Here is a 20,428-nt window from a genome sequence, read left to right as displayed (position 1 = left end):
AACGAGTTATTTGGTAGTTCTTGAATTGGGCTTTGTGTTCAAACAGGCATGTGTCTCATAAATGTGTGTAACTCTATAGGAAATAATAAACATCTCTCACACTATTTCAACTTTTAAAAAATCCACAACTCATTTAAAAATCAACTAAATACATATATTTATTTTAATATAATGACAGGCCAAGTTGAGGCTGTCAGGAAGCAGGGTCTAATGTCTCAGGATAAAGGCAATGGGGAAAGAAGGTAGGAAGGTAGTATGTGGGGGAAAGTGTCACAAAATCTAAGCATGGGGAGTAATGTCCCCAGCCAATAAGAATTGATTTGGCTGAATTCTTGCCTTATGAATAAACCAGGGGAGGGAAACTGTAAGTGGAACCAAATTTGCAGTTATTATGGTCTTGAATTCAGTTGGCTTAAGCACGAGCCATTGTGTAGTTGATGCCAAACAGATGTAGAGGCACCTATTCTAACCAAAGATATTTCACTGGTTCATTTTTGTATACCTAACTCTGGTTTTCTAATACCCACTTCTTCCTTCTTCAGGATATCCACCCATCAGACTTCCTTTTCCAGAAGTTGAGTAGTCACCCACTTATCTTTCTGTTATACTCATTTCTCTAACTTTAACTTTCTCTGCAAACTTGGGAGTTAAACTCTTCATTTCAGCCCAGACCCACTCTTTGAAACAGAAGCTCAATGCTCAAGTCTTATCTCAGGCCCACTAATCCCTAGGTTTAGGGCAGATCATTTAATACTATGTTAATAGCATATGCTCCATCCATCTGTGGGGCGAGTAGTTTCAAAAACACTGTCTTAGCAGATTCTCACTGGTTCATGTAGGGAACTGGATTTGTATAAACAAGACTTCAGCACTCATCACCGATCAGAATATGCATAAATATGCTTAGTTGGAAAATGACAGTTATATTGTATAGTTATATAATTTCACTATTAAATGATATGCCCTAGAATTACTTGATTTAACTTAAGTTGATCTCCAGAATTCAGCAAACTTATACCATTCAGAATTACCCAACTTTGATAATTTCACATTCTGCTATGGTAATATTGGATAGACACTGCTAAATTTGGTTAATAATTATCTGGGTTTCAATAGAGATTTGCATCAAAATTTCTCCATAAGAGGTTTCTTTCCAGCCATTGTTCTCCCTACTCCAAGATTAAAAAAAAAAATTAAGTGATTTTTAGTTATTGAGAAGAGAGATTCAAATTTGGAATTACTAGAGAATATTATCAACCAGGTGCTGAGCTGAAAAGAAAAATTATTTTATGGTATGATGCTACTGGTCCACATAAGCAATCTGTGATAAACTCTTTTTAAATAGCAATTTCTCTTTCATGCTAGAATTCAAGTTTGTCTCTCTTTTCTCTCTGTAGAGAGGTCCACTCATTCACTCTTATATATTCCTCTGTAGTACAGGCTGCCCCCTTAAGCATTCCTTGTCTTTTATAGCATATACAAAATACTCATTTTTTCCTGTAATCACATCTTCTATAAGAAAATTTAACTTTTGAAACCTGTTAACATAGAATAAAATAAGGCTCATTGATAACGAAAATTATTTCATTGTATTAACCTTAGATTCTCTATCCATGGAAAATTGAAAGCTCTATGATTTATATATTGTCTGACACGACTGTGGGATGATTGCTTTGTTGGATCACAATATTGTTACTGTGGAGCCTATATGAGAACCCTAGAATCCATGCAACATTTGTCATAGAAATCAGTAACATTTTTTCAAGCAGTAGAAGACATTAAAAAAAAAATTATCATGTGGACTACTTGATTAATCCAGACTTTTGACAGGTCATTGACATGGCCCACCAGTTTTATATATATAAATAAAAAGTCTCATTTACTTGGCTTTATTTGAGAATATGTTTACAGTGATTAATTTTTGATACATGTGCATTCAACACTATACACATTCAAAGTCCTATATTATAAAGGCTGAAAGTGACAGTAGACTTGGTAACTCAAAAAATAAATAAATTTAAAAATAATAATAAAATAAAAACTAAATGGCCTATGCACACTATTATATGTAAAATACATAATCAACAAGGACCTACTGCATAGCATAGGCAACTGTACTCAATACTCTGTAATAACCTATATGAGAAAATAATCTGAAAAAGAATAGATATATGAATAACTAAATCACTTTGCTGTACCCCTGGAACTAACACAATATTTTAAATCAACTATATGCCAATGAAAAATAAAAATAAAAATGCCTGGGGGAAAATATAAAATAAAAAGTATAATCTTTAGGCTTAAAATTGATTATACAAATATATTGGTCATTCTTTTCTAAGGTACTACTGTGCATGGAGCATACCAGGTATATAATCTGTGGGAAATATTAATGACAATGTGTTGCATTTGTGTTGGTTTATCTGGACAAGTACTTTTATAATATACTAGAAAATATTAGAATTTGTCTGTGGGATTCAGGACTTGAGTAGCAGACCATAGAAGTAAAAATTTACTAACAAGGTATTCTATAGGGAATAACAGAATAAAGCCATGATAGTAAAGTTAAAATTCCAAACAACTGGGAAGGAGTCACGGTAAAGTAAAAAATAAATAAAGGCTTATGTTTTAAAAAAGACTTTAACTAGAAATCTTATAAGGATTAAGATTACTTTACCCAGAGAAAAAATGTAAGTTTCAAGTGCACAAGGTTTATTTTTCAGTAAAAACAAAATCCATTTTTTCATGAACTTTTCTCTATCTGTGCCTACATTTTAAAAATTCTTCAATAAAAAATACTTCTGCAGAAGTAACACTAGATTTTTTTCAAATTATCTCTGATATTTTACCGTTAACAGCCTTCAAGTCATGGCCCACAATACATACATATCTTCTGTGGTACAAATATATTCAATATTGCCTGTGTGACTAATAAACTTCTAATGAAATCTTTTCTATCCTGTTTTTGCCATAATCAGGAAAATGCCCTGATCCAAAGTTTTAACTTAAGAATTCAAAACAGGAGAAATAAAATTATTACCAGTCATTTACTGCCTATTGAGGATGTGTTCCTACAATTTTCCTAGAAAAAATTAGTCTTAAAAACAAAAATAAATCAGTTTAAATGCACTTCTGTATTTCTCTGGATGATCTTACATTTAATGTTCAATGTCTATGAACACTAAAGGAACACAGTTATTAAGGTTTTTATTTTATGTTAACCTGGATTGACACCTGGAAGTAAAACTAGACCAACTTTACTCCACTTCTTTGTATACTTCATTGCATAGCTTGGGTGAAAAAGTGAAAGTCAGCTGCTCAATCGTGTCTGACACTTTGTGACCCCATGGATTATAGCCCACCAGGCTCCTCTGTCCATGGGATTCTCCAGGCAAAAGTACTGGATTTGGCAGCTATTCCCTTCTCTAGGGGGTCTTCCTGACCTAGGGATGGAATCCAGGTATCCTGCATTGCAGGCAGATTCTTTACCATCTTAGCCACCAGGGAAGCTGGCAGCTTGGGTAAAATATGGCAAATATTTCTTTTCAAGAACCGTAATTCAGGACATTATCCGTTCTCTAATTGAATTTCTAAAAACCATTGAAAAATTGTCCCCGTACAGATATTCATATATAAAATATATATATAGGCTTTATTAAGGGCTTTTTTCCCTGGTGGCTCAGCGGTTAAAGCGTCTGCCTCCAATGCGGGAAACCCGGGTTCGATCCCTGGGTTGGGAAGATCCCCTGGAGAAGGAAATGGAAACCCACTCCAGTAATCTTGCCTGGAGAATCCCATGGACGGAGGAGCCTGGTAGGCTACCGTCCAAGCGGTCCTAAAGAGTCGGACACGACTGAGCGGCTTCACTTTCACTTTCTTTCACTTTATTAAGATTTCTATTTTTACTTAATGTATTTATTCAATCTTCATATATTTATGGGGGATATGGTGTGTATCAGTAGACTCTGAGTAGGAAAAGAGATTAAGACATAGCCCCTGCCTCCAGAACATAAAAATCCTCTTCTACAACTACTACTACTACTACTACTAAGTCACTTCAGTCATGTCTGATTCTGTTCGACACAGTCGAACACCCACCAGGCTCCCCCGTCCCTGGGATTCTCCAGGCAAGAACACTGGAGTGGGTTGCCATTTCCTTCTCCAAGGCATGAAAGTGAAAAGTGAAAGTGAAGTCGCTCAGTCGTGTCCGATCCTCAGCGACCCCATGGACTGCAGCCTACCAGGCTCCTCCGTCCATGGGATTTTCCAGGCAAGAGTACTGGAGTGGGGTGCCATTGCCTTCTCCGAAAAATCCTCTAAGGTAGAGAGAAATGAGTAAACCGGCATTGGGCAATAGAGGAAATTAGCTTTAGAACTATAGAGAGCATACACTTTAGGGCAATCAGGGAAGAATTTCTGAAGAAGATGACATCCAAATTGTGTCTGGATGGAGATGCCAATTATTTTTCAGGCAAAGAGATGGTGATGGAGGAGGGTAGAGAGAGAAATCTGGAATAAGACAGTGACATGAATAACAACACAGGGTCAAGGAGGTCATGGCACACTTAGAAGTATGCCTGGAGCACAGATTTCCAAGAAAGACTGTGTCAAGAAAGGCATGAAGGACCTAAAATGTTACACTTATAAGTTTGTATTTTATCTTTACAGTAACAGAGAGCCACTGAAGTATTTTAAGCAGAACAGTAACAAGATTCTTTCACATCTTAATTTCATTTTAATGGCAGATAGAAGAGATTGGAGGGGTGCTAGACTGAAGTTTGGGAAAACAGACTATTTTTTTTTACTTCCTTAAAATTGCTTATGATCACTACTCTATTGTACTCTGAATCTAGGGTCTACATAAATCTGTCTTAAGCACATACACATTTTCTTACTCTTAAATTACCTCTTGCCAACTTACAAGAATGACCTAAAACAACAGTATGCTTTCAGACACTGTGAACTACAGTCTGCAATTTTAGCTTTAATTTTACCTCTAAATTTAGATCACAATGCAATTATGCTTCATTATCAGATAAGAATTGTGTCATAATGAATATAATACTAATAATTAATGGATAAAGTCTAGGCATTTGTGAATGACTTGTTTCATATAACAAATAAATTCAGTTAATGACTAATAAATAACATGACATCACTGTCATTCATAGTCTACTTCTTGAGTAGAGAAAAAAGGTGGACTGGGGAGGAGCTACAGGTGTCAATTTTATAATTTTGAACAGCCTGAGACCTCTCTGTTTTATGTGTTATATTAGTGGGAGTAAGTTGGGTTTATAATCATATTTGGGGGAAGTTAGAGATTAACTGAATTTAAATATTTCAGTAATATTAACAATGGGCTGAGAGCAGATTATTTGACAACCACACTACTGAATGAGCTTGCCCCTATTGCATGCATTATTACAGAAGAGGGATTAAACAATTTTCCCAGTGTCACCCAGCTAAGAAGGTGAAGAGTTGAGATGAGATCTCAAAACCACTCAGTTTGCCTCCAGAAGCTACACTCTCAAAACTCTAATCTAAACAGAAAGAAAGCTAAATTAAACAAGCACTTACTTCAAAGAATGCTTAAAACTATAATGAATAAGTTACAGGCCTCAATCCCAGGTTTCCCTACTAGCACTGCCATGAAAGCACATATCTAACTTTAATTTATGAAATGTTTAAAAGATGTCTCTTTGTTGGCAATTCTTACACGTACTGGGCCATTTCTTTAATTGATGGCATTTTTAAAATAAATTACCCTTGGTGGATTCATGTTGATGTATGGCAAAACCAATACAATATTGTAAAGTAATTAGCTTCCAATTAAAATAAATAAATTTATATTTAAAATAAAATAAAGAAAAAAAAAAAATAAAATAAATTAGGAGGTCTATGTATAGAATTAGGCAATTTTCTGTAGAACTCATAATTTCTGTTTTGAATAAAAAGTAAATAAGAATCATAATTTTAAAACCTTTTTTCTTAATTGGGCCTCCAGTAAAAGTTATTGATTACTACCGATTCAAACCTGTATAAATTTTTCTAAATCAACGTATAATTTTGAATCTTAGAATTTTTAAGACCTTAGAAATCATATGAGACAATACTTTCATGACAAAAGTGAACCCCAGAAAAGGTAAATGAATTGTCAGGGTCACACACAAGTGACAGAGTTCAACTTAGACTGAAAATATAGTTGGAGCTATCTAAATCAAGGGGATATTTGGAAAAATAAAAAAGCAAAAGATATGAGTATAGGCTATTTGCACATAGAAATCTATAATCACTTGGTTAAAAATCTAGGCAGAGTGTGAAAAATACCAGCTATTTTTCCTCTTCTATTCCAATATATAACTGTCTTATTTAACAGATATCACAAAAGTAATATCAAAATATTCATTATTTTATCACTGGAAATAAACTTGTCCTTTGATGTTTTGCTGTATTAATTTGAAGTATGCTTCTCAAGAGTATATCTACTTTAATTTCCTCTAGTGATTTATTATTCAAAGGATACAGAGAACTAAGAACTAGGGTTTTAAAACATATATTATTTGCAGAAGCACTTTTTGAATTCCATTAATAAGAGGAAGATATTGTTCAATTTCAAAAATATCATTAATATTAAAATTATAGATTTTTAATAATTTCATTATTAAATTAGAGGTCAGCAGAAAATCATAATAAATAGAAGCATCCTACAGTACTCATAAAAGTAAAGTAGTGGAGCTCCCTCTATTGAATTATGGTTGAGAAAATGCATCTTGTATTTAAAATCATAATTTTGTCTTCAAAACAACTCTATTATAATACTGTAAAACTTTTCCCTTTTTAAGCTCTAATACTTTTCAAATTATAGAAGCACATATGCAATATCAATTTCTAAGAATAATATTATAAATTGCTTATGTCTTTATAATTTTACAAGGTGTTATTTTTCTTTAACGATTTTTGTTTGCAGGAAATTACATTTTAAGGCTGCAATTTTCAATTTGTGTTTTTCTTTTGTTTTCCTTGAGTTCGTAAAACTGAAAAGCTATTTGGCAGATACTGGGACTATGATATATCCTAATAAGAATATGAATTCCAATTTTGTTATGGAAACTCAAAAATGTACTTTAATGGAACTAAATATATCTTCCAACTAGTAAAGTGAGGTATTTCACATATTTTTCTGTTACAAATAAACTGACATTTATTATAATATTATGAATACTGAAAAATGTGATTCATAATGATTATTATTGGTTGAGAGTCCACTTTGTGCCAGGCACTGAGTCATGCACTATGCCTTCATTACTTTCTTGAATATTCACATCAAATGAACTTGATAGTATCGTAATCCTCGTTTTACAAACAAGAAGTTAAAGGCAAGAAACAGTAATCAAACTATTGTTCTGATCCACAGCCCAAGTTCTTGAGCTCTTGTGCAATGGAATATACTCTATGTATTGACAGTCTGTAAAATCTGTAAGCAGTGACAGTCTACAAAAATTAAGCAATTATTTTTTAATACCACTGAGGTATAGCCACAGTGTACACACACACACACACACACACACAAAATCACTACTCAGGTAATTCAAATCCTTTTTAGCTCAATATTGAGGATCATTTCTAGAAAATGATAACCTCCAAACCATACCTGGAAACTCTACTCTTTTTACTGTTTAATCATTTATTTTAGAAAGAAGATATACTTATCAGCAAAGAGAAAAACAGCTGAGTTGATGCAGGTTTTGTTTTAATAAACATATTTATTTGCCATTCCAGTATGATAAGAAAAGCTGTTTTATCATATACCAATCAGTCATTCCTAAAGGAAATTTTCTATTTTAGAATTAGATTATGATACACTGGGGTTGGGCTTCATAGAGGATTAATCCAACAGGATAAATGCAAATATATATTACATTTTTCTCTTAGATCTGATATCAAAAGCATTATTCATTATTCATATTTTGTTTATCTCTGCAAAAATATAAAACCTATGCCTTATGACCAACATAAACATTTTTCTTAGAAAATGTCATACCTATCACTAGGTAGAGAAAATGCCTATAGAATGAAGGCCACAAGTTTGAATATTTAAAAGTAAATGCTAGGCAGAAATTGCTTTATTTATAAAATTACAGTATGTACATACAGTAAGTCCATTATGAGCATTTGTTGCCTTTTAAAAATATATCTTCAGCATATACTTGTTGGAAACTTCATGTATCTATTTTATGGTTTCTCCACATAAAAGTAATTATAAAATTATACTTTACTCATTTCCATAGTTGGGCCAAAAATTACAGGGTGAAACATATGTAATAGCACTGATATTTTTTATAAACTTATGGAAGATGGTATTTTTATCAGCTCAAAACTAATTTTGACAATCCTGTTAAAACAAACTTGGAAGAATTTTTCAAAATATGATTTACTTAAAAATGAGGTCTGTTTAGTAAAACCTATTAAACAGAGTTTAGAAAATGGTGTTAGTGAGACCACCCACAAATGTATATTGCATCCACAATGAACTAACATGAATACTTGGAAACCACTTGTGTGATGAAAAGCATTATCAACTACTCAAGGTTCACATCTTGCTCCCTCTTAATCCACTGCTTCAGTTAATCTCATCCCATAGAGTATGAATCTTCTAAAATGGAAAAAAATATGGCTCATGATTATATGATTTATGTTCTAAAAGTTACCTATCTTATGTGGAAATAGCAATGATAATAATTCATAATAAATGCACTTCTTTCCTGCATTTGTGGCTCCATGGTCATGACTGAGCATGCACACACCGTCCTGTATACTGGGGCTTCCCAGGTGGCTCAGTGGCAAAGAATCAACCTGCCAATGCAGGAGACACGGGTTCAGTCCCTGGGTGGGGAAGATCTTCTGGAGAAGGAGATGGCAACCCACTTCGGGATTCTTGCCTGGGAAACCCCATGGACAGAGGAGCCTGGCAGGCTCATCTCATGGGGTCGTTAGAAGAGTTGGACAGAACTTAGCGACTAAACAACAACTCCTGTGTATTCAAGTTAGACATTAAATTGTCTATAATTTTCCCTTACATAAAGATGTGTGCCAATTATTCCTATAATTCTCATTTTTCCCACAAGCTCTAAATAAATAAGAATCAACATATTATCCTGGTTTTCTAAAAGTTATAGTAATAGTAGAGAAGTATGGGTAAGGTGCATCCGCATATACCTTTGTTGCGATTAAAGATATGCCTCTGTGTGCTAAGTCATGTCCGACTCTTCACGACATTATGGACCACAGCCCTCTAGGCTCCTCTGTCCATGGGATTCTCCAGACAAGAATACTGGAGTGAGTTGCCATGTCCTCCTCCAGGGGTTCTTCCAATCCCAGGATCAAACCCAAGTCTTCTGAGGCTCCTGCATTGGGAGGCAGATTCTTTACTGCTGAGCTGCTGAGGAAACTTCTCAAAGATACATATTCCATTTTTAAATAGAAATATAATTGACATATATTTGTTTTAGGTGTACAACATAATGATTTCATAGATGTATATATTGCAAAACCATCCAGCACAATAAGTTTAGTTAACTATCATCTCCACACATAGTTACAATTATTTTCTGTGATGAAAACTTTTAAGATCTACTTTCTTAGCAACTTTTAAGTATACAATTCAATATATACTCTTTGAACTGTAATTATTAACAGAATCTCTTTCTAAATGTAAAATACATATATTCTTTGACTCAGCAATTTCACTTCTAAGATATTTTCCTGCCAACATAATTGATCTTATGAAGGAGAACCAGTATTAAAATGTCCACTACCACACTGTTTGTAATAAAGATTAGGGAAAAAATCTACATTTCCAAGAACTGGGGAAATGGTTAATTATGGTATGCACAATAAACTCCAATATACCATGTGAAAAAATGAGGTAGAGATGTGCTGATATTAGATATTCTTTTATTCTCCAAAATGTGCTTCTAAATGAAAAAGGAAAAGTACAAAATGGTATGTAGAGTATGTTCCCCCTAGGTATTTTTAAAGTGGAGAAAGTATACATGCAAATATGTGTTAGTATACAAGAATTTGAATAAAATCAAAGAGATCCTCTGCTGAACCCCACAACTGGTAAGTAAATTAGGGAAATTACAAAAAAGAATTTGAACAACGTCAAGAAATTCCTGGTTACCTCCAGGAGTGAGAACCATATTCCTTCTCCTTAGTGTATTCACTCATCTCATTCCTTCAGTTCATATCTTCTGCTTAATTATCTCTCAACTTTAGATATCACTTCTTGAAAGAACCTTTCTGATTTGTTTTCCTAACCTCCAGACCAAATTTGGCCACACTGACGTAAAATGTTCTTTATGCATCCTCGTAGTACTTAGCAAAAGTTCTATCCAATAATTGTATAATTAGTTGACTTATGTCTGTTTTACAGAGAGAACATAATTTCTTGACATGAAAGACTTGGCTATTTAGTAGCTAGTTTATTACTGTATCTCCAGCACCAAGCTCAATGCTTTGCACATACTGAACATAATTTGAATGCTATTATATATGTTGAATGGTTAACTGACAAGAGTTTTAATTAATTTTGGCTTGGTTATATGATCTTAAGCAAGTAGCTGAGTACTTTTAAGGTTCTTCATAGCTCTAAAACCTTGAACCTATGGGTCTAAACATACATCAAACTAAAACCACTGTTGTCCCAAAAATGGTGATTAAGTTTCTTTTGAATTTTACTTCTCTTTACCTGTATGTTCCTCTATCTTAGCTGTCAAATAGAAGAACTGAACAAGACAGAAGTCTAAGACACCTTCTCAGTTTCCCAGTAACCTCTCTCTATCACATTTTAGCTTCTGATCATGAATTGCATGCCTTTAACCCTTCAGTCTCTCTCTCCACATATACATACACACATACATACACAGATTAAACTTGCCATAATTTTATTCCAGGGGAAAATTAAGTTTGAACAGTGGGCAACAGTATTCTTATTGGACACTGCTCTACAATATATGAGCCCCTATAATATTTTGTGCCTAATAATCTGGAAAAGAAGGGTGTAAACTGTGGATATGGAGTTAAGGATCTGTAGGAAGGATCCCTGCTACTGCCACACCCCTCACTACTATTGTGAGAGGCAGACTGATTACAAAAATAATACTAACCCTCTCTCCTGGTCTTTATCAACCCCTTTAGCAAAGTGATTTTTGGCTCCTTCCATTCAATAAATGGAGATGATTTCCCCATCCTTGAATTTGAGCTGGGATTGAAATTTGTCTTTACAAACAATGCGGCAGAATGGTTTTCCAGAAGACTTGCACACTTCTGCCTTCTCTCGGAATCCAGCTTCCATCAAGAGAACTAGCCTATGGAACCTAATCAGAAAGTGAAAGACTATGGAAAATAATTAATTTTTCCTGAACAACAACCAGTTAAATCCCAAACACAAAGCTACATAGGCTGACCCACAGCAGACTACAATAGAATGATATGGAACTAAAACCATAAGAGCACCCAAATATCTAGTCTAAATTGCCAAATAGAAAAATAATTAACTACATAAGACAGTTGCTGTTTTAAACCATTATATTTTGGAATACTTTATTATGTGGCATAGTTAACTGACACATTGTGGTTCAAAATTTTAATAAGAGTAGCAAGACTTATTTTTGTTTTTTGCTTGATTTGGAACTAGGTAAATTTTATACCCAGAAACCTCTCAACTATTAGGGAAAGTACTTAAGAATATGCTGATAAGAGTTTTAGCCACAGTGTCCAATGCCCTCTCCCTTCAATCTATCCTATTAATAAGGACAAATCTATGGCACCCTTTAACTGTGTGCTTAGATAATACCTTCTCACGTTTCCTACCTCCATTTCCTTTTGGAGTTTTCGGAATATCTGAGACCCTCAGAGACAGATGAACCAAACAACCAGTGAGTGACCAATCAGGAACAGTCAGTCTTGACACCGACTGTCATGGTCATGTTGTTGGCTGTTGCAAGTCAGGTCACCATATCTAACTGATAGCTCACAACTGTAGCTCACATATACAAAAAGACTTGATACCTTCCTACAATTGTATAGATATCCTTGGTAATTTATTTTTAGATCTAAATTGACAATGGAGCTACTGAGAAACTTTACAGAAGAACAGAATGAGAATTGTGCAGCTGGCTAAGAAAGGATTTCAGAATCAAATTGAAATAGGCCTTCTCTAGATAACTCCACGGCTAAGTATAGCTTTCAGGTGAATTTCAAATACCACTACTCTCTTGGCATCTCAGGTCGATTTGATTTCCACTCCAGTCCATGGAATCCTTAATGTTTCACACATACTACAATATTCTGGGGTTCTAGCCATAACCTTATATCTCTGTCGAACTTGACATTAAAGAAACATATAACCCCTTATTGATACTTCACTGTAGCTGATACTTAAAAAGGTTAGAAATAAGCAGTGTGTCAGGATGAGGAATGCCTTAACTGTAGTATTCTAACTTAAGTATTCTAAGACAGACACATAGACAGTCAAGTCATTAATAACTATTGTGACCATATAATTTGCCATCCAAACTGCACTTGTGAGAGTGAAAGGGTACCATTAATAATTGAATAAACCAGGCATAATTCAGGAGTGTCTTGGATCTACCATGATGTATGGGTCATGGAGTGACAGAACAGAGTTTTAGGGAGTAAAAAGGCAGGGAAGCAAGCCAGAGGAACTGGACAGCTATCTAATATCTGATTAGACTTTTCTCCCACAATTTCATTTCATTGTATTGCAATACTATGAATTCTTAGAGGTTCAGTCATAATCGTGTTCATTGAAGTACCTCAACTCAAAGTTGAATTACGTAATCCTTTGATTAGAAATTTTTGGATTTTGCACAACTCTGATTGCCCCTTGAATAGAATGGATAATTGGGAACTGACTGGATAAATAAAAGAGGAAGCACTAAAAGCTAATTTCGTTCTTGGAACATACACTACAATAATGGGATCTGATAATAGGTTACCATAAAACAATTACTGAATACTACAGCACATTTGGAACTAGGCCTAGCTGAAATATATATGGTATTCCGTCTAATACGTTTGGGGGAGAGAACATAAATTTTGTTATCTAAACAGAGAAATTAGCTGGATGAAAATATCAGTAACTACAAATATATGATCATATTTTGTACACTATAGGGATACTTGTAATAACCGTAAGATTTAACCTTATCAAAAGCCAATAATATCCTTTTTTTAGATATATTTTAGTCTTGGCTTTGTTCTCCACAGGAAAAGGAAACTTCTGCCCAAATAAAAAAGTAATGAGAAATAAAAATGGACATTTTTCTGGTCTTTTTCAATCTGTATCGAAAATAAAAAGGAGCTGATATCCAAAAGTAATAATCAAATAAACATTAATTCATCACTTACCACTCCCAAGAAAATTTTCTTTAGTATTCCAATAAGTTAGCTGAATTCTTAATATGCTATATAAAATCATGTGTGAGAAATAAAATGGGCCTTTATGAAAACCTAACAAATTACACTTTGAGGGAAATTAAAGTTTCTGTGTATACACACAGACACAGAGTTACTCTTTTATCATAGCTGCAACTATGTTGCTCTCCTGTATATTTGGGATACACATTGCATGTGTCTACTTGAGAGAATTGTTCCAGAGAGCTAGAACTCTTTGATGACGTTTTATGTGAAACAGATGACTAGAACAAAAAGAGATGTGTTTGGGAATATATAATAGGGTGATTATAAAGCATTTAAAATACTATATGACAAAAAGCTGCCATCTTACACTAAGTAATGCTGACAATTTAGTGCTTGGTTTTACAAAGGCCTGTATTTAGTGTCATGAAAACTTGAGGGTGAAAAGGGGAAAAAAAGAAAACATTTTTGCCTGCTTTTAATAAAAAGTTCCAAGTGATAAGTGGAATATATTTAAAAGTGTTACTCTATTAAGGATATAATAAAAGTCTTAATATAGCATGTTTTACTTGAAAAATTCAAAATGCTGAGCAAGGGAGTTACTAATCTCACCAAAATCAGAATGATGCACTACACAAGGAGATAATTTTACAGATGGGAAATAAAAAAGGAGTAGAAAAATAACTTCCCCAAGGTTACAAAATTCTTATGCAGCATAGCTACAAACTGAACACATGAGTACTAATACCAATATAAAGAATTTTTTGTTAACTTTTAGGAGTCTTAAAGTAGGTTTTTGTTGATTTTTTTCTTTTTAATAAGTCAACAATAGAGAAGCATTTCTTCTAAATTTCTATTTTTAAAGACAAGCTAGTTTAGATTTTCTAAAAAGTCAGAAAAAGTTTAGAATCTAGTCATAAAAATATTTTGGATTTCTACAGATTTCAAAATGACACAAAAGCCTTATTATATTCTATTTACTTCTATATTGTACACACAACTATGAAGCAAATCAAGTTTGTTTAGGAGCATTTTTAATATGTACATATAAGACTTTGAACATTTTAGCATAAACCATGACTTACATTTTATTCTAGGAACTATATATGAAGTTTAAATACAGCCAGTCTTCCAGAAGGGATGGGCTGCAGTAAAGAGTTTTTCTGTATCTGTTTTTTTTTTTTTTTACGACCTAAAGCCTTTTCTGACTGTTGGGATCCCTTTTACCAGGAGAATGGGAGACTAATTCTATTATACATTTTTTAATAGTATGATTCAGGCCCAGAGGAGTAAGCACAAGATATGAGTTTAAAAAGAAGGAAAAAAGATGGAAAACTAGCAATTGGGAGCCACTCACATTTTTCTAGTAATCGAATTTATAGGAATTGTGTCTGTCCAGGCTGTTTGAAAGCATTAGAAAAATACAATTGGAAAATGACTCTGCCTTGCCTAAATGGGCTTTTTACCTTAGGTCATTAGAAACAGAATTCTGAGCTGTCAGAGCTCTCAGCAGAGTCTCAGTCCACCCTTTTCCTTATATATGCGGATACTGAAGCCCAAGATGGTGAAATGACTTGCTCAAGTGCCTGAAGGTAAATGACCTGAAACAAACCTAGGAAAGCAGTTTACTTTAAATAGTGACCCATTAAATTATGAATTGCTATTGTATTAAATCGTCAAGGAAACAGCAATATTACTGGCTTCTAAGCAGTTTGCAGTTTTGAAATTATAAATTTTAATAGTCCCAAATCAGGTAGTCTGAAGGACATTATTTGATGTTTTTCCCAAGGCCTGTTGAGATAAACAGATGCATTCCGAACATAATATTTCACTGGGGGAGGGGGAGGGGGACCTTCAAGGGTGCTTATGCTTTGGAATGAACCTTATGTCAGTGAGCAATTCAGAAACATTGCAGAGAGGAGTGCACACAGATGACCCAAGAGAAGAAATAGATAATTACAGGACCCCACCTTCCTGTAAATAACCAAGGAAAGCCTTTTTAAAAGCAATACAAAATGTCACCACAGGCTGACGCTCTTTCTACGAGAATAATGAGATTCTTGCTCCCTCAGATGCTGAGCACATACTTCATCGCCTTTATCGCCGAATTCATTTTCCGTGGTTCATAGATAATTCTCCTTCTCCCTTCAAAATAGACTACATACCATGCCTACAATATATTGATTTCAATGCTATATAGTGACTATAGACGGAAAGACCTGCAGGGGCAGTTTCACAAACTCTAGGTCTAAACACACTGTCAAAAGGGCTCCGGAAATGAAGGGCTGCACGCGGGGCAGTCAGTTAGTGCCTTTGAATAAGCCAGCTATTGGCACTGCATCCCCACCGGGCTCGGCTGTGCTGAGGGATCCGAAGAAGGCGCACTTGCAGTCCAAGACTTGCGTCCAGAGTCTGGACATGGCGGTTTTAGTGTCATAATCCTTTCTTTCAAAACACACATGCCGTACGGAGAATCTGGAGCATACGTCAGCCGGGTAAATTCAAGGAAAGCGCCGATCTGAGGGTCCGAGCCTTCCGACCCGCAGATCAGTTGCGGGTCGGCAGCTGTAAGGGAGCCCTCCCGGGCTGGCTGGAAGCATGCAGTTGGGTGCCGGAGAGAAACGCGAGCTTGCTGCGCCAAAACAGTCGCCCCAAGATCCGAAAGAGGAACCTCTCCCTTTTTAGCAGTTACAAGTGCGGAAAAACCTGTCCTCCGAGGTGGCCCAACTGAAAATAAATTCAGCACTGAAAAGGAAACTGGGCGTATGCGTGTGGTCTGGGGGTGGAGGATGTAGGTGAGACTTACACTCTTAAGGTGGCCAGGGGGTTAAAACCAACTGTAGGCGTGTGGATCTTTGCATTTTACAAACTACAGCACCCTCACGCTCCCTCCTCTCCCCTCGACTCCTGAATGAGTGCCCTTGCTTCCCACACCGGACACTGGGATCTGGAAAAAGTGAGATCTGTACAGTGCCTGACCCAAGGGGGTCTCCCCTTCCTCCTTCTCAGGTGTTCTCGCCCCACCCCACCAGCTTTCAATCCGGTTCAACTCTCGCTTCACACTCCCAGCCCCAGAGCCGGAGATCTGTCACAGACCTCTCTTGCCTCAGAACAGCACGCGAGCTCATTACCTCAACTAGAAATGTAACTTTAAAAGAGACCAGATCTGGGGAGGGCACCCACCTCCCGCGTACCACCACCACACACACACAGCGGTGGCAGTTCACCAACACCAGGGATCTTCAGGCTCTAACCCCCAGCCTCACTCTCCCCTCCTTTCCTGGGAGACATCCAGAGGCTTTCAAACCTCTGCTTTGACCTGAGCTTGCCAACAACTAAAGGTATGTGCAGAAATAAAAGATGAGAAAAGCAAGTGAGTTTTCCTTTGATAAAAACTAAAGTAAGGAGCAAGAGGACAAACAGAAGCCGGAATAACAGGAAGTAGGAGTTTTATCTTCAACTGTCTAGGAGGGGCTACAGATCAAAACTTCAAAGGGAGAAAAGAATGTCCCCCCAAATCCTCAAGTCAAGGGAAAATTAACCTGCTGCTCTGGCAAGCGACTGCGAGCACGCGGAACGCCCTGTGAGGATCAACTCCTGTCAGCCACCCAGCGGGTCTCGAGGATGACAGCGCCAGGGGACGTCCCTAAGGGCGAGGAAAGGGATTCCCAGACGAGATATATTAGTTGTTGGGGTTTTTTTTTTTCCTTATGAGTCTCAACACAGAACTGAAAACTGAGGTCGGATCACCGGTCCTGACCAATCCTCAGCCGCCTCACTAAGGGCGCACAGACCTGGCTGCGGATTCCAGTCCAGGCTGCGTCCTTTGCCCGCCGTCACCCCCACCCTCACAACCCACCCAGACAATGGAGGAAGGGGCTTCCAAGCCGCGGCCGGAGCTTTTCAGTGGATCCAAAGAGGAAAGCCCTCCCTTCCTTTCTTCACCTCTCACCCAGGGGAAGTTACCAGGGGATTTATCACGAAAAAGTGCGAGTTATTGCCTCAGAGCTAAGCGAAAGGGAAACTGCCCAGAGCGCAGTGACGTGGACTTTGATACCCGGGGGGTTGTCAGAGGGCGAGAGCCCGCCACCCAGGCGGGGGCCGCATGGGGGAAGGGGAGAGAACCAGACGAATCTCGCCTGCGGGCCCCCTGAAGCCCCGACCCCGGCCGCACCCAAACTTCCTGGAGATTTATCCAGTGCCCCAGTCGCTGCCCCAACTTGAGCCAACCGACCGAACTCAAACATGCGGCACAGGTGAGGGAACCCAGGGCCAGCTCTGTGCCCGCACCACCGGTCCCTTACCTCCCCCATCCGCCTGGGCGCGCCGCCCACGGGGGTGGGGGGCGCGAGGCCCGGGCCCGGGACCTAGGAAGCTGCCCCCCGGTCCAGGCCGCCCTGGGGCTGCTCCGAGGCCCCTGTTCTTACCTGGCCTAAGGACAGCAGCGGAGATCAAGAGGCAGAAGACCAGACGGCAGGAGGGGGCCGCCTTCGAAGCCATATTCCTCCTCCTCAGGGACCACCGACAGAGTCCGCGCCGCAGGAGGGGGCGTCGTCCCCGGCCCCGCGCGCTCGCTCTCCGGACGCTGGGGGCAGAGGCTTCTCCCTGACACACTGCCCTCTGGGCTGTGGCGCTGCACCTTCCCGTCTCCGCCGCCCGCAACTTTCCACCACGCAGTGCCCAACTCCTCCCGCCTCCGCTTCCACACCCGCCCTCGGCCCCTTTGGCTGCTCCTCCCGGGGCCGGCGACCCTCTCTTCCCGGGAGACACTTGAGTAATTCGGAAAGGTATACGTGGTTCTTTTTAGCGGGTCCGTTGTTTTCCTTCTCTCGTAATAATAATAATGGTAGTGGCAGTGTGCATAAAAAGCCCAGTATTAGGAAAGAACTGCTGGGGGTGGCAACCGAAGGGCGACAGGTCCAGGCGGTCTCCTCAGGTGGCAGCGGCGGTGGCAGCGACAGCAGCGGCGCCAGCGGCGGTCTCTGGGCTGCTCTGAGTGGAGCGACTGGAAGGCGTGTGTAAGCTGCCGCTCTCCTCCTCCCTTCGCCTCCTCCCTCTCTCCTCTCAGCTCCCCGCTTCGCAGGAGGTAGAGCCAAGTGCAGGTGGTAGGAGCGGGATCCGCAGCCTAGAGGCGCTGCAGGACCAAGTCCCAGACTGAGGCCGAATCTGGAACTCCTTTGGGAAGTCGCGCGCGCCGCGTCCTGGAGCCCCCAAGTGGGCGGGGTATTTTAGTGGCTCCGCCCCGGGGCCACGCCCGCCAATAGGAAGCGGACCCAGAAGCAGCCGGCTCTCGGTAGGGCCTCCAAGACCGCCACTTGCAGTGTAGTTATCAGAGCTCTGTTCAGACCTACTCTAACTTCACACTGCCCACGCAGCTTCGCAGCGTTTCATATTGCCCTTTTTGCCCCCAGACGCCTGTTCACTGGCTCACTCCTCAGGGACTTTTCGTCCGTGATATCGCAGCCTGCTTCTTCTGCAAAGGGAATAGTAGGGCAGGGAGGTAGGAGTACAGACTTTGCCAGACACTCTCAACTTTGGGTCCAATTTGTGGGGGGTGGGGAGCAAAAGAGGGAGGAAGGGGCTGGAGGAGGTAGCTAGGGTGGGAACTTGCCTCCGAGAAGTTAAAATGAACAGCTACTGATTGGCGCTGTTGCGGGAGCAACTCATTAGGCTGAGTCCTCCTTCTAACCTCCCGCCCCCCCTCCCCCCGCCACGTGCCCTTCTCGCACACACCTTTTGCGGGCAGATCACTTGAGTTGACTGCCCAGTTGCAAATAGAAAATATTTACTCTTTCCCTGGGGAAATTAAACCAGGAATTTCTAGATCCATACTTCGTCACACAGATTTTCCCAGTATCTGCAAAAGCCAAAGCGTGTGTCTTTTTTATTTTGAATTAAGCGGCGACTTTAAATTGCAAACAGAAATCTTCAAGTTACTCTAACAGCCAAGCTTCTTTTCCGTTTCAAAAAGCCAGGCATCCCGGCAGATGGACAGGCTTCTCCGGCAATTTCTAAAGATTAAATCACCTCCCAGGCGGAACATTAGGAAGCTGTGTTGCTTTCAGATCAGGCAGAGAGCATGAAGGAATATTTTCCTCTAGAACACCTGGGTGGAGCTGTCGAAGCCCTTAGTGGCTCTAAATCCAGGATGTGGGATCACAACTCTCATCCACAAAGCATAATAAAATCTTGGTCCCAGAACCACTTCGCCAAGGCATTGAATAGCCTTCCGTGCATCACAGGGTCACCCCTGTGTGAGGCTAGTTTCCAGAAGAGAATGTCAACTAGCAATCTTCACATGCTGCGCTCTTTCATCAGAAGGCTTGAGTCACCAGCTAGATGGGGATGAAGGGAGTTCGTGGCAGGAGAAATAATAAAACAAGCGGGAGCACGGTCGCGTGTGTACACACGTCTTTGAATTCTTTTTCTTTTCATGCTGAAATCTCTAAGCTCCCTCTTCCGCTGTGATTTTTATGATAAAGGCTGCCAGTCTTGTCTTCCTGGTTCTCCTTACATTACATTCACAGTATTCTAGAGTTCTTATATTTTTTCTCTCTAAATAAGTAGTTTCTCCCTCTTGATTTTAACATGAACATCTCATTTTCATCTATGGACCTACAAGAAGGCAAATGCTATAAGGCAAACACCTTTTAATTCAGTATTCCATGAGTTAAGTTTGACTGCATTGCTAGCATTCCAATGGGATCCTGTAGAAATCCTTTAGGGAATTGTTTCCCTTTTAACAGCAGTTCTAAGTAGCTTTACAGGGACAAATCATCCTAACTAGATATTTAACCTGGACCCCTCTCCCTCTCAACTCTCTCTGTCTGATCCCCTTTATTTTGGAATGAGAGTTAATATAGCATAATTGTTAAAAAGTGGATCTGCAAAAGGCAGAGTGTTTGATTTGGGTTTTGACATTTATCAGCTGCATGATCTTGATGAACTCAATCTCTCTAAGCCTCAGTTTCCTTACTTGTAAAAG

General features: G+C 38.7%; 1 protein-coding gene and 1 non-coding gene across 3 annotated transcripts in view; one reads left to right on the top strand and one right to left on the bottom strand.

Moving 5' to 3' along the window:
- The window catches only part of ALCAM (activated leukocyte cell adhesion molecule), a 225,897-nt gene extending 207,310 nt beyond the window's left edge, over window positions 1–18,587 (bottom strand). For both annotated transcript variants that reach the window (XM_070368771.1, XM_070368775.1), the window contains exon 1: window positions 17,871–18,587. In XM_070368771.1, the coding sequence (XP_070224872.1) occupies window positions 17,871–17,943 (73 nt within the window). In that variant the 5' untranslated portion in view covers window positions 17,944–18,587. The remainder of the gene's footprint in view (window positions 1–17,870) is intronic.
- TRNAW-CCA (transfer RNA tryptophan (anticodon CCA)) lies at window positions 3,669–3,740 on the top strand. Its single transcript has one exon. It is a non-coding gene; the product is annotated as a tRNA-Trp (tRNA).
- Window positions 18,588–20,428: the final 1,841 nt, after the last annotated feature.

The sequence above is a fragment of the Bos mutus genome, chromosome 1, assembly GCF_027580195.1.
Source record: "Bos mutus isolate GX-2022 chromosome 1, NWIPB_WYAK_1.1, whole genome shotgun sequence".
Lineage (NCBI taxonomy): Eukaryota > Metazoa > Chordata > Mammalia > Artiodactyla > Bovidae > Bos > Bos mutus.
The sequence above is the reverse complement of the archived record's forward strand: the minus strand, read 5'-3'. Positions and strand labels throughout refer to the sequence as shown.